This window comes from Diadema antillarum, unplaced genomic scaffold, assembly GCF_040938485.1.
Source record: "Diadema antillarum isolate AM-2024a unplaced genomic scaffold, OU_Dant_1.0 scf00000019, whole genome shotgun sequence".
In the NCBI taxonomy this organism is placed as follows: domain Eukaryota; kingdom Metazoa; phylum Echinodermata; class Echinoidea; order Diadematoida; family Diadematidae; genus Diadema; species Diadema antillarum.
The window spans coordinates 2,292,616-2,307,899 of record NW_027270908.1 but is presented as its reverse complement, the minus strand read 5'-3'; the positions used below and the strand labels follow the sequence as shown (position 1 = coordinate 2,307,899).

Here is a 15,284-nt window from a genome sequence, read left to right as displayed (position 1 = left end):
CACACTATCAGAGGTTTATGATACAAATTAATCTCTTTCACGTCGAAGGGAATCAAACTTGTCAGCGACTCACAGACAACTTGGACTCGACTTCTACAGGAGACTCGTCCCGCCGAGTTGTGGGCTGTGCAGGTGTACCAGGCGCTGTCGTGACGGGTGACTCTCTCGATGAAAAGCTGGCACACACCGTCCTCAGACACCTTCATGCTGCGGATGAAGCACAAACAAACATTAGGAGACTTAGACAGAACATGCACAAACACCACAATACTCCATAATGTATTTTAAACGAATGCAATAGCAATACATAGAACACATATGGTACACACATTAAGTTGCCTGGACAAATATAACAAACTTTATGACTTTAATGTTCAAATTCTCCTTTCAGCGTATCTGGCCAATCATTCAATTACATGTAATAGGGAATCGATTTAAAATTAGTTGAAAATGTTATTCCTCTGCCCTGATTGGCTAACAGTGCATTGTAAAAGATGACCAAACACAAATTTTTAAACTACTTCCTTCAAGAGATAAAATTTGATCATTCTTTCTGGCACTGCATTTTGAGGGCTGGAGGCAAGAGCATTTGAATCCATGGGAGTGTACAATATACACACTGATTCCAGAACTGAAAACAGGGCTAATGTAGGACAGTGCGAGATGTACGTACCTGTACCCGCCGACATTGGGCATAATGTGCTTCTGGTCACGTTGCCACGACACGTGCGGAGTCGGCGATCCCGTGACCTTGCAGGTGAGGGTCACCGGTTCGTTCTCCCGCACGGTCACATTCTCGACTCGGTCGATGAATGACGGGGCAACTAACTGTTTCTTCGCTGTTGCAAGGGTTGGGTGGGAGAAATTCAAACTCAAGTATATCAAAAATACTTTAAACATCAGGATAATGACAGACAAAAGGTTTATATGGTAGTAAGTTTATACAATGTATGTGTATAAAACTCAGTACTTTGATAATAAAAAGTCAAAGGCTCATGTGATATACATGTACAGTGTACCACATCACACTTTCAGTAAAGTGGAATACACGATCTGACATGATATAATACATGTAATCTCTATGAAAAGTCTGTTAGTGTCTTGAGAGAAAACTGAAGCCATACAAGTCAGAGGATTATGCTATAATTGACTGAACTTATGATTGTTGGATATAACAATGCCAATGAAACATTCATATGCTTCATATATTGTTCATGTATGCAAAATATCGTACTGATTTCTATGTGGCTAGCAGGCACTGGCTAATCAAAACAAACTAAACCCAGAGATAACAAGTACATTGTACTTGTACATGTATACATCTGTGCTTCATCACAGTGTTTGTGTAATGTTTTGTGCAGATACTGTTACAGTAAATCTTGCTAATATGTTTGGTCAAGAATGAAATGAATCTGCATCGAATTGTGTGAATGCCTGATCCCCATCACAAGTTCTATTTTCACTTGCTTTGATTGAATTGACTTGTGTTCGATTGCTAACAGACTGGGAGTTGACTCACGTTCGACTTGGAGTGTGACTTGGAACTTGGCCTCCCCGGCCCTGTTCTTGGCGACACAGGTGTAGAGGCCGCTGTCGTGGGGCATGGCATAGCTGATCATGAGGGCATGTTCTCCCCCCTCATTCACCAACACCTGAGATTCAAATGATGATTGGTATCACAAATGGGAGGGGGTTATGCATGGGAGAGGAGTGAGTTGTCACATGATGTGGTGGTAAGGATACCGGTACATCAGACAGGCAGCCAAAACTTGTATTCACACGCATAAAGTATTTAACAAACTACAGTGGACTCCCGATATAACGATGTCCTTGGGACTGGCCGTTTTCTTTCGTTATATCAACATTTCGTTATAACCAACAAATAAACAATAAAAATACATAGAGCGGATAATGTTGCGGCCTTGATTTTTACTTCGTTGTAATCAGAATTTCATTATAACTGTGTTCGTTATAACGGGAGTGCACTGTACCTGGGCACATGATGAGGAATTTCAAAATCTACATGTATGTGTACATGTAGATGACAGGAACCAGAATCATCTCAAAGGCACTTGGTTACATTTCAAATCAACTCAAATCAAATCGAATAAAGAACACTGAATAACCAGTGCTTATCTACATAAAGGGTCAATCGGTCGAACTAAAGACTCTTTTGTTTAGAAATACAGTATAAACCCCCTCCTTCTTGATTATCAATGGTAAGATTAATCAGGGATACTCACCTAAAAAATAATTTCATATTTACAGATTTTAAAAGAAATTCACAGTAACTGAGACATACTGTATCTACGTGTACTACTGGGTTAATCAAATAGATGCAGACAAGCGATTTGTTTATCCTCCTTACCCCTTATATTTGAACTGAATTATTCTAGTACTTGAATTGTTGAATTACAGCTCAAGGCATAAAATCGCCAAATCTCCACGCTACTACAAGTTGTATTCCAGAGTTGAGAATATCTTGGTTCAGCGAACCATTGTCATGCATACAGGACCAAACTTTCAGACTTTCGTGTAACCACGGAAACATACCCTATGGTTGGCATCGGGGTACACGGGCATTTCGTTCCTGTACCAGGTCAGGTCTGGGGGCGGTCGTCCCCTGACGCGGCAGTTGAACCTTGCCAACTTGCCCTCTTTGACGTTGAGGTCACTCGGGATAACCTTGAAGGTCGGCTTGTAGTGTTTCTCACGCACCTCTCCGGCATACTTCTCTCGTTCTGGTATTTGATATTCTTCTGTTTCCCTGTAAGACAATATAAGGAGAAGGATATAAACAGTCGTTAGTGGTTGATGCAACTTTCAGACAATTGCTAGTCACCTGGGGCAAATGACCTGGGGGTCAGGATCATTCATTAGTTTTCTGAAGCACAGGTGTGTGAGGTGGACATGCCACTTCAACTAGGTTTGCAACATGATCTTTAAAACAATTGAGGTAAATCGTTTGTGTAAATAAATCATGACTTGCAGGACCTTTTTAGGTGTACATCATATCCTATCAGAGGAATTATTAAGCATTTTGCCTGTTCCTTCATGGGATTGCATGTATACAAACTATCCAAACACAGAACAGTATCCATCTAGACTCACTAGGACTAAAATCTGAGCCATTTTTGTAAGGCAGACACAATACTGACCGAGTCACCTCAAGACCCCTGATAAGCATACACTGTAGTATTTAAAGGCATAATAATTCTAGCAAGGGAATACGTTGTAGTGTCATTGCCTTGCATTCTATTTTCTAAAACTTTGTTTCATTTCTTTTGGTTCCTACAGCTAACTCATGTGGCAACCTCCAGTTTGATACTGCAGAGAGAAAAAAAGACGAACACTCACATGCTGACTCGAGCACCGAGGGCGCCCTTCATGTGTACCGGCTCTTTGGGCTCGTGTCCGAGCGCGTCTACCTTGATGAGACCCGTGTTGACCGCCTTGCCGAATTGGTTCCAGGCGAAGATGGTGTAGGCCCCAGTGTCCTCTGGTAGGACCAGGTCTATGCGGAACTGGGTGAATCCCTCCATGTAGGAGAGGTCGTAGCGGGTAGACTTGGGCAGCGGCCGGCCATTCTTGTACCACTGGATCTGTTGTGATAATCACATCAACCTCACTATCATATATACTACAATGTATGTATTTTAACCCTTTGTGTGTTTTTGGCACAGAAAACCATATTGCATTGGACACACTGTCCATAGTCCCTGGAACAGAAAGGGTTGAGGCGAATATGACAATTCTCTTTGATTGAAATCAGGTGTCATCAGTTAAGGTTACACACAGTTCTGGAATATTTTGCACAATTTCACAGCATCCAAGTTTCTTCACAAAAGAAAAAAAAAATGACTCTCTGCACTGGAAATACCAGTACTGCTCAAGTGAAACATGTGTGATACTACAAAAGTGGAAATTCTTGCAGTGTGGAAAAAGTTAACGAATTTCTTGCAGCATAAATCTCAAACAAATGAAAAAAAAACTTGCCCAAATACAGCTGTATATTTGCTAGAAATATATGTATCATCTCCGGGATTATGCGGAATGAAACACAAGTGAAACTCATTTTACCTGACTGAATATGAAAAATAACTTGCAAAAATTTCTTCTTTTACAGTTTATCATATTGTAGCCTACATGTACCTCCACATGCCTTCCCGTGGAGACTTCAGTTTGCACAAGAATCTATTTGTAATACAGTTCTCTTGGAGTGATTTGCTCAAAGTTATCAACAATGGAAATAAAGTATTTTGAGCTATATTGTAAGCTTTGATTCCAATGCAATTTTCATACTGATGTCCAAGGAAATCTGTAGATGGGAAGCAAACGTGGGCTACAAATGATGCCGGCCTGCTCAGTCACTTAATTCTGGTTTTGGCGAAGAAATTCAAATTCAAATTCTAAAAGATAAAACTATGAGGAATGAGTGGAATGTTGAGACTTACCGATGGCTTGGGCCTGCCTTCAACCCGACAGCTGAGGCCGACCTTCCTTCCCTCGGCCACTCGCAGGTTCTTGAGCTCCTTAAGGAAATGCGGCGCCCTCTGTTGGCTGGCCTCCGTCTCCAGCTCGGACTCGAGCTCCGTCTCCGTCTCGGCTTCCATCGCCTCACTCTCCTGAGGCTGTGTCTGCTGCAGGAGCATAGCCTCGAATGCAGCCACATCAAAGGGACCCGCGGGACCCTGCACAGTGAAGAATGAAGAAATCTGTTCAGAAACTGCTGGTGTAGGAGGCTACACTGACCATCACAGGTTACAACAAATTTCTTCACCTCACTTCATGATCATTTCATACTGTGTTATGCAACATGCAATTTTGACAAACAAAGTTTACCACCATGCATTTTCATTTTATATGCTGTACAAGTGTACAACAATGAGTGTCTTTGGTTTTGCAGATTGGATTTTATTCATGCATATTGTGATAAGCAAAACATCACAATTGTTGTATCTTTTGACCACTTTTGTGTGAATTTCTGGTAGAAAACTGTATGTTCTAGTACAGGAAGTGTGCCCATACACATATTGAACGCATTGTGGATAAATTATTTTGTTTCGCTCATCATATACTCTATTGATCCTCCCCTGAGATTGGCTGAGAAGAATCCTGTTCATAAAAATTGTAAGCACTAATCTGCATATCATGGCGAAGCTACTGACATGCTTACAATGGCTCCAACCCGCCAAAGGAAAGACAGGTACACAAAAAGAAATATTAAGAGGTATTAACAATGAAAGTGAATATTTGTATAGGGATGTACTATGGATATATGACCCTGTTGAATGACACCCTGTAATGTTGCAGAAGTTCTTAAACTGAGTACCAATGACAATTATCATTTCTGGAAGGAAAATTATGAGTGATGCACTGTGTACAAAAGTACATCAATGTAAATGAATAAATCCACTGATTTTCATATGATGAATGTGAGAACAATAATTGTGCATTGCATCTTACAAGATAAGGATATTAATCTCATACTGATAATTATGTAAATGAGTTTGTCTGTAATGACATGGATACAACAGTCACTCTATGCAAGGGAATGAATGAATCTATCTTGTATTCCATCCACATACAGTATCAGACAATGTTCTGCACTTGTAGATTGCATGTAATTCCATAGATTACACAACAGCTACCAATGACTATTAATGGAAAACAGCAGAGTTTCCTACCTAATGAGGTGAAGTGTTCAAGATGGTATAAATGAAAAATGATACATGTTACAGTGTACAGTGTGTACAGTATACTCTGTATCAAAGTGATATACATGTAATATGTGACCCTGCACCTCAAAACAAACAAAAAGTCGCCAGACATGAATTTTTAGGTAAGACCATATTCTGAAAGAGCAGACTTTAAGCTTTAAAATGATGTATAACTCAAATCAAATGGACTCTCCTAACCTATCTAAATATTGGAAAGAAAGCACAAACTCAGGAAAAGTGTGAACTGAGAAAAGAGGCTCTGAAGTACAGTGTCTATTCAAGCACTTAATCTTTACCAAACCATGCTGGCTGTGCGATGAATGGGACAAAAAACAGGAAGTAAACCACCAGAGTAACAACAATGAAGCGATTATTAGATTAAACTAAAATTAAGCATGCCTCATTAACACATTTTGTCCATAATTGACGCCAACTTTCAAAGCAGTAGTACTATCCTTTCAAAAGTTATCAGAGTTGAAAGTGAAGAGTGTGGACAAGGTTTTTCAGAAATGAAAAAGGGATTCTAAAGACACACCTATAATCACACTATTCTACCTAAAATGTTTGATATAAACTGCTAAAATAACACACTTTCCTGCCCGTTTTATGATACCAAATTTTAGCATAATGTAAAAGAAGACCCGCTCTTTCAGAAAATATGAAAAAGTTAAGTTCGGCTAGGTTGACCCATTTCACTTATTTGCAGTTCTCACGCAAAATCAGTGTGTGGGACTTTATGTTCGTTTCGAGGTGCACGGTCACATATGTTCCTACAAATGGCACAATATATCTACGTAATATGTATGTTCTACTTTACACCATCTAAACATTCAATCTAAGGCAAGTATCATAAAAGTGTGTGATTAATCATGAAACTGATGTCAACACTAACTCAATTTATAGTCACTGTAAGAGTAATCTCTTTAGTGTGACAAAGAGAAATGAATAATTAATAAAACATGTACATTTTAATTACTGCCAATTCATTATTCATTGTCAAATCATGTAGTTGAACATGAATGTGATCCATTTCAACTCTATTGTATTGGGCTTTGCATATAGTGTCATATGAGTAAAATGTCATCATAGTACAAATACATGAAAGTTACATCGTAAGAACACCAACAAATAAGCCATTGCAATACACAATTTGTAAAACTTTAACAATGCACAACACTGCCACATGATAATATCCCCTGACATGTACAAGATACTATCAACATTTGAAACAAACAAGTGTACTTCAAGAACTCACAATTTTACCAACAATATACATGTATGTACAACAAACAATACTTTTGTCATCATAAATCTTCAACAAAACGATTACTGTGCACACAGCACGGATGCATGCTCATGCAGCTATTCAAATAAACGTTGTCTTAACAACTATAGGTATTCTACAATACACCACACTCCAACCTGGCATCCGTAATAACTGGGCACCTTTGAGAAATGATACACACTCTGAAGAAACAAATCACACAAATTAATTATGAATCACAAACCTTCTAAGAACCAACATGCACTTTAATAAACTCAGAGACCGAAAGTCAGCATTATACTCAAAGTATGGGGTAGAACATGCAAACTGTAAATTGTAGTAAAAGATACGATGTAATGTACAAACACACAGAGCAGTTGTTCTGCTGAGAAACAACAGCAACTACTACAAATGTACTTTTATATCTGTTTTTTAAAAAGAATGTACATTGTATACAAACATACATTGCACAATGTAGTTTACAGGCAATGGACTACCCTGCATTTAAAAACAAACTTTGAGGAACAAACAACATCAAACATGAAAAACTGTACTCATACTGTGGCCTAGGTTTGATATGCCCAACCTTCTAACACCGTATGAAACAGCTACTACACAGTCTATTAACATCACTGACATCTACCACGAGTTTCCTCTACTCCCGCTATTACAGTACACACATCACACCATGCAATAAACATGCCATACTGTGACATCTCAAACTGAACATGTGTTCAATTGTGGAATTGGAATGTCCATCCAAGGTTTCATTTGAGCAAAGAAGAACATCACATTGTTTCATGTGAAGTAATTGAAAAAACAACAAGACACATTTACATTTTATATTTTCTGTGTCTGGAGCTCTGATTAATGAAGTTTGGCCTGATTCTGCAAACTTTGACATTTTGATGTATTTGATATATTTTGATATTTTTATGGTGACAAATGATTCAGATACAGTTGTACAAGTAGTTAGGGAGAATTTAAATCCAGCATTTATTCATACTATCATAATCCCATCTATCGAGTTCCTTGTTCCTTTTCACCCCAAATCTGTTCAGCTTTTACGATGTCACAGCCTTTCTTGCATGCAAACACAGAATCTAGTCATGTTGAAGTGCAGAAGGGCACTAGCCGTGCTCACAGCCTGTCGACTCTACGCCCTTCTGCCTCTCAACTGACCATCTACATCTCACTCTCACACACCGAATCAGGGAGGTCCAAGTCTTGAGAGGATTTCCTCTCTCGGAATCGGATCTCCTTCTCCAGGCGACTCTCAAATGGAGAGATTTTGGAATCCTGTGGTGAGGTCAAAGGTCAGGTTAAAAGTACATACATCTCTGACGAATATCGCATCCATACAGAAAAGGCTTGAATTTACTTATATAATGGAAAGAAAAAAACGAAAATCAAGGGGGGGGGGGAATTTAGTTAATCTTAAACCGTAGGAACAACGAACAAAGCCCATGATAAGCAATGCCTTTTATACTACAACATAATGCATAAATTTTTAATCTTCTCAAGACAGCTGAAATCACAAGAAATCAATGTGAACTGTCAGTTTATATTGTGATCCACATGTGTATGAAATTATTATTTACCCTCTGAAGGGTACGAGAATGTCTGTCTTCAAAAGCTCAAATAAACTTGGTTTTCTTTAACCACATTTTGCATAACATCAATTAAGACTTTAATGACTTCAACAATGATACATATGCCCTGCATGACACTGTGATATAGGAATATTTATTTGCTCAATTTGTTGCACCACAGATCCTTCAATCATGAAACAAAAAATTATTATTGTACATTGTATTATCATTTTCATCAAATTTTTGACGGACAACTGATAGCACAAGAGCAACGCCAGGCACTTGTTATAATCAGGGATTGGCACAGGCAGACGTGACGTGCGTACCTGGTCATGGATAGGACCTTTGCGAGGTGTTGCGTCTTGGTCACGGAGCTCCACTTCTCGCATCAGCCGTCTCTCGAATGGCGACAACTTGGGCGTCTGAGGGACAGAGCAAGTTACTCTTCAAATATCTCCCCTCCTCTTGTCTTTTTGTCTCCACAACAACAACAACGTACCTCTCTTTTATAAGACAAGTAGCTTTTCAGTTCATAGATAATATCATATACAGCATCTCCTGCAAGTTGTTATATTCTAAGGAATGTCTGTTTGAAGTGATGCTTTGTTTTGTTTTGTTTTTCAACTTTGATTACCAATACAGTGACAGAGTTGTACAATGCTTCGAAGTAAGAATTATATGTGTGCCCACACTGAAAACTGCCTTGAAAATCTTAAATTAAATGTTGAAACTTGCTAAACCTCTATTCATATTGATGAAATGCATGGCTCATATGATAATCTATAATTCCTCTATGCCCTCAATATGATCCAAAATCATTTGAGGAGTTAACTAATTATATGCATGCATTATAGAGGAAAATTTCAAAAGTCCTCAAGGAACTTGAGCAACACATGATTCACAAAGACATTTTGGCTATACTGTCATGGATTATTATATTCTTCCACAAAAAATGTCAGCACTTGAAAGAGAGAGAGAAAAAAATATTGTTACTCCAATTATCCCACTTTGCCTCAATCTTTTCAATATTTTCAACTCTCATAACAATTTATTATAGTCAGTTAAGAAACTTTAGTGTGTTGCCCATAACATAGAACTGAACACCTACAATGTAACCATTGTTACCATTTGCACAGACAAGGAACAAGAAATAAAGACATACAGTGTATAACGTAGTGTCATAAATGCAGAGAAGTCAACATTCACCCTGAAAAGAATCAGAGGGATTTCCAAATAGCAAATAGGGAAATACTTGTGTTATGAATGCACCTTAATGGGCAAAAGTAAATTCCTGTATCAGGTTTAATTTCTTTTTTAAATATATATTCTTTTTTTTTTCTATATCTACTGTAGATATGAAATAACATGTTTCCAGGAAGCCTCCTACACTGTACAATATCAGGGAGACTTTGACAGCTCTGTAAACAACAACCTAACATAAATCTTATTCCCCATTGAACAATATATTCCATTATGCCCATGAAGGAGGCTACAATGGCATTCAACACATTATTCTTTGAATCATAATTATCCAAAATATGGATGGCAATCACTTGCATGGAAGAGACATCCCTGCTGTTACACAAACACATATGAAAAGTCAATTATGGTGAATGGGGAGAAAATCCTAGATATGCATGTGTATCAGTTTATATTTAAATGAGTGATGATTCATGCAAATAAACTACAATGTCTGTGTACAATATACAAGAGGCTGCGCATATCATAAATATATACATCAAACTGTTATGAAAAAATACACACACATTTGTATGGACACAACACTTGCTCAAAACTGAAAGACATGGTAAAGATGCATGGACATGCAAGATACACTCATACAAAGTATGCAGTAAAAACACAAGGTGAGGACATCAAAGAAAAACACACACATAATGCTACCCTAGGATATACAGTGTAGTTTAAGAGAAGGCTTCAAAAATATTCAAGTTCTGGAATGTGGTAAATAATCTTGATGCCCAGGCCTGATAAAAATGTCATGATTCTTGGGCATAAATGCAATTCCTGTGATAATTTTGAGCCTACTGCTTTGAAATCTGAACTTCATTTAGCGCAAGACGAATATCTTTAATATTTTTGTGATCCTTTTTAGCAATTGAACTGCATAATGTAATACATGTAAAACATACCATTAACAAGTCTACCACTTTGCCACATTGTCAAAATTACATCCTGTTTACTGGTTCTCTTCAAATTTTAAATTCTCTCACAAAAATGAAACCAATATCATTTTGAAGTGATACATTTCTCATATACTGTATATATCGAAGCATTTGACATTATTCAAGTACAAGACAAAAAGAAAAGTCAACAAGATGATATGGTTTTGATAATATTGCTTCAAACTCCAACGAAGGCCTTCACTAGGGAGACCATTAGCTCTTTTCCAGTGACTGAATTCATGAATTGGCAAATTGATGAACATAATGATGCACAAGACAGTGGTTTTGATTACTCTAGACACAAACGAGAGACGAGGGAGCTCAAGGCAATGTCTACGACGACCAATGATGACGATGACTATGGTGAGGGTGGAGGGAGACATATACCTTGCAGTCGAGGGGGGCATGGACGTCGCTATGGCGACGGAGTCGCTCACGGTATTCCACCTCCTGCTGTAGTCTTTGCTGAAACGGTGACAGACTTGGCCTTCGCTGGGGCATGCTCTACACGATGTCAACATCGACATCGACAATGACATGCCATTGGAATTGGGTTTTGGAGAGGGAGTGAGCAAAGCATACGGGCACAGGGCATACACCATTATTTTTTGTTTTTGCTTTTTGTGGGAGGGGAGTTGTGATAGCAGGCAGAAATTTAGCAAATACAAAGCATGATAAGAAATAAACAAAAATCAGGCATGGTAAACAATGGGCTGCAATTATCTTAGATGCTGAATTTATCCTTCTGTCTCCTAGTTCCTCCTAACCCTCCCCCTTCTATAAGAGAAGTTTATAAAAAAACTCTAATCAGCATGATGATTATGAGTATGCTAGTCACACGATGGCCTACAAATATTGCCAGAAAACAAAGGGGGAAAAAGGATATCTTTACATGGCCATCAGAGGGCATCATAAAGCTTAAATATCAGCATCAATTGACAGAACCAAATCTCTTCTTCTTCTTTTTTTGCCTTCTCCTGTTATCATGGCTGTTTTACACATCAAATCTGATGAAAACTATACAGCCTACATCCCTCTTTAACACACCAAATTCCTTGGTCACTTCCATGCATGATTTTGACACATGAAGAATACATAATATCTCTTTTTCAAACACAAAGCAAAGCATCACTGTTACTGATTCAAACCCTTGCATCAAATTGGCATAAGTGGTCATTCTATGTATATGGCTGCCATGCATAAATCCACAATGCAATGAACTAGGGCAAGCAATGAGCAGGCATTCTTAACATTTGTGACACACCATGCATGTGACCTACCATCATATTTTGTCCTACTTTTGTACCTCAAACTCATCAAAATGTGGATTATAATTTCATTGAGACAACTTTATGCCATTATGCATCACTAAATACAGCGTCTACATGTACATGTACTTGATAGGGCCAGACTACTGGTTTGTTGTAGTTCTGGTCTAGTATTCCATTTTGTTTTCATTTTGTTTTGTTTTATTTTGTTCTTATGGCATAAAGCACTGCATGAGAGGACAAAGTTATTGTTTGGAAGGTAACCACATTGAATGTTAACTCTCCCCACCCACCAAAGTTTTTTGCTCCATCAGAAAAAAAAAAGTTCTCATTTTTCTTATCATCTGGAAGATGTATTTACAAGCTTGTAGTATGTGAATATTATCTGCTGTATGTTTCACCAGCAGTAACCTTCCAATTGCACTTTGAGAAAAATCACCTTTGAATTTCTTCAGATCCGGTCTGAATGCATTACTACATATTCAGGTTTTCCTGAGACTAAGGGGCTACATCGTTGTGAGATGACGCAGAAGCAATATGAATTAAACAGCAGCATGTATCTACATTTGATCATTCCTAATCCATACAATATGTACGTGTACACATACATTTGTTTCTCCCTGTTTAAAAGACCACCAGTCTGAATCACACTTTGTCACATGCTTTTCAGCCTTACAAAAGGCCAACCTCAAGTGATGTGTGGTGAAAATATCGAAGAGCGGCATCAATTACGAAACTGAATCAAATAAAGCTGTTTGTCATTCTATTCACACTGTAATATTTTTCTTCTTGAGTGAAGAACACATGATGTATTAAGGTAAAAAGTCTGAATGGTAGACAGAAATATAGGGTGTGGCACTTACATCATTGGCAGTCTGGAAGGTGGCCTGGGAGGGGGTAATCTTGCCCCCCTTTTGCTGCACCTTCTCCTCGAGCTCCTTGTTAACGACATCCTTCTTCTTCTTTGCCTTCTCGATTGCCTGCTGCTCGGCATACTCCTGTGCCCAGTGGTCGTACTCGGCTGAGTAGAAAGAAAAAAAAAGGAGACCGGTCAAAATGATATCACATTCTGATTAACTGTTATGTTCATTTGCCTTATTTTTTCATCACCACTCAGTAATCCATCCAAATTTGATTGACAATTTTATTAAAGTTCGTAAAGTAAGCCCATTCAGGTGTGGCACTGTGCCTCAGTTTAAAATAACGCCCATGGCAATAAAAGAGGAAGGGGGGGGGGGGGGATGGGGACTAGATAATCTCTACTGATTGACCATTAGTTTTCTTTTTACGTTTTAAAGATACTACAGTGTGGTTTCAAAACTTATGTGATCTAGACGTATCCGGGCAATTACCCCGACAGGGCAATTACCCCCCGGCTAAATACTGGTTAGTGGTAAGCTTAGAGTAACGATTAGGGTTAGGGTTAGGAGTTTGAGTTAGGGATAGGATTAGGTTCAGGATTTGGATTAGGATTAGGGCCAGGGGAAGGGTGCGGGGTAATTGCCCAGGGGGTAATTGCCCTAGACCCGATCTAGAGTATAGAGAGAGAACTATGTAAAAGCAAAATTTTAATTGTCAACTCCTATTCCATGACAATATTAACATCATGTAATTATTGTACAAAAAGAATCTTTTATCTTTTAAGCTTTACTCAGACCACCTCAAAATTTCAAGTAATGCTTAAGCTGTAGCCCTCTGCATTATTCATTGCATCGCTGACATGTTTGTTGTACATTGTAAAGGCATTGAAGAAATTTTGCTAACAACTAATGTTTATGTATATGTATGGCACCAACAATGTGTATATATACATGTGTATGTATCTGAATCTGCAATGACATAATGCATGAACCAATAAATCAAATCAAATCAAATCAATCAAATCAAGTTTCTCACCTGGATTGAGAATGGCAGCGGTGACAAAGACCTGCCCCGCCTTGCTCTTGGCGACACAGGTGTACTCTCCCTTGTCTTCATGGAGGAGCATGGTGATGTCTAGGGTGGCCATGCCAGTGGCTTCGTCATACTTGATCAAAAATCTGCAGAGAGGGACGAGGCAAAAGAAAAAAAAGGGGCTCCATATGAATGAGGTAGCTGGATCAAAGGAAAGAAGGTATGCCACGACATTGTGGTTTACATGAGTGTTGGGAAAGTATGCCTCTTTCATGTACAATACTTCTGTCTACCACAAAAATGCGTCACTAGAGATTCTCTTGTAGTCAGTATACTGTCTTTTACAGTACTCTCAGATCAAAATGAGGATAAAATGTTTTTGCACAGACTTTGCGCAATGTGAGTACAATTTTTTCTGCAGTCACATACAGTAGAAGTATTTCCGCCTCTTTAGTTGTCTTTATCTCCTTATCTACAATATATACAGTATGTCTATTTATCCATCTCCATGCGTTAGTACAATTGGCATATACATTTTATGTGACTGTATCACTACACTCATATCTCTATCTCCCTCACATGTTTTCCATATTTCTACAATATACCTTCAAATCATCAAAGTACATCATATATACACAATAAGGCTGTATATACACTGTAAACACGTCTTTTTTACATGCATCTACGTGTACAAGTGAATTGAAATGTGAACAGATTGATGCATAATTTTAATCATAACTTTCTCTCTCTTTGACAATTTCTCTTTTCTTTTCTTTTCTCTAAGGCCACTAAACTTTCTTATTCTTTAATGCAAGTCAGAGATCTCTGAAACTTTGAAAGTGAGGGGGGAAATAAAAAGAGGAAGAAAAAAAGCAAGAAATGAAGGAAACTTTTTGATGTTTTGCTCAGAGAAACATCTCCATTACCTGTATCCGCTCTCAAGGGGCTTGCCGTGTCTCAGCCAGGTGATCTTTGGGGCGGGGTTGCCCTTGACCTGGCAGGAGAGGCGGCAGCGTGAGCCCTCCGAGAACCGGACGGGAAGGAGAGGTTTGACGAACTCGGGCGGTCCGACGGGGCCTGAGGTGGCAGGCTTCTTCTTCAGGGCCTCGTCGTCACCATTGATGGCGTTTTGCTGCGGAGTAGATCTGGTTTGAGGAGCTCCAGGTATGGGTGCTCCAGCTAATATCAGTCCAATGAAAAATCAAAAGGGGCAGAAAATAGATATAACAAGATACTGTAATTCACATATTCTTCATCCTCATATAATCCACATTTGGATCACATTATTATTTCATTATTTTGCCCATTACTCTTTCCTTCTGTGATGTCATCTCATCACAGCACTGAGTTCATTGATAGCATTT

The 15,284-nt window shown here is 38.6% G+C and overlaps 1 protein-coding gene across 1 annotated transcript in view; it reads right to left on the bottom strand.

The window, feature by feature from the left end:
* Positions 1-15,284, bottom strand: part of LOC139728750 (uncharacterized) — a 278,601-nt gene that overhangs the window by 61,493 nt on the left and 201,824 nt on the right. Inside the window, exons 77-87 of the mRNA XM_071639694.1 lie at positions 14,847-15,099; positions 13,924-14,066; positions 12,891-13,048; positions 8,903-8,998; positions 8,191-8,283; positions 4,455-4,691; positions 3,358-3,602; positions 2,554-2,767; positions 1,520-1,652; positions 674-839; positions 74-207 (exon numbers count right to left, since the gene is read on the bottom strand). Coding sequence (XP_071495795.1) covers positions 74-207; positions 674-839; positions 1,520-1,652; positions 2,554-2,767; positions 3,358-3,602; positions 4,455-4,691; positions 8,191-8,283; positions 8,903-8,998; positions 12,891-13,048; positions 13,924-14,066; positions 14,847-15,099 — 1,872 coding nt within the window. The remainder of the gene's footprint in view (positions 1-73; positions 208-673; positions 840-1,519; positions 1,653-2,553; positions 2,768-3,357; positions 3,603-4,454; positions 4,692-8,190; positions 8,284-8,902; positions 8,999-12,890; positions 13,049-13,923; positions 14,067-14,846; positions 15,100-15,284) is intronic.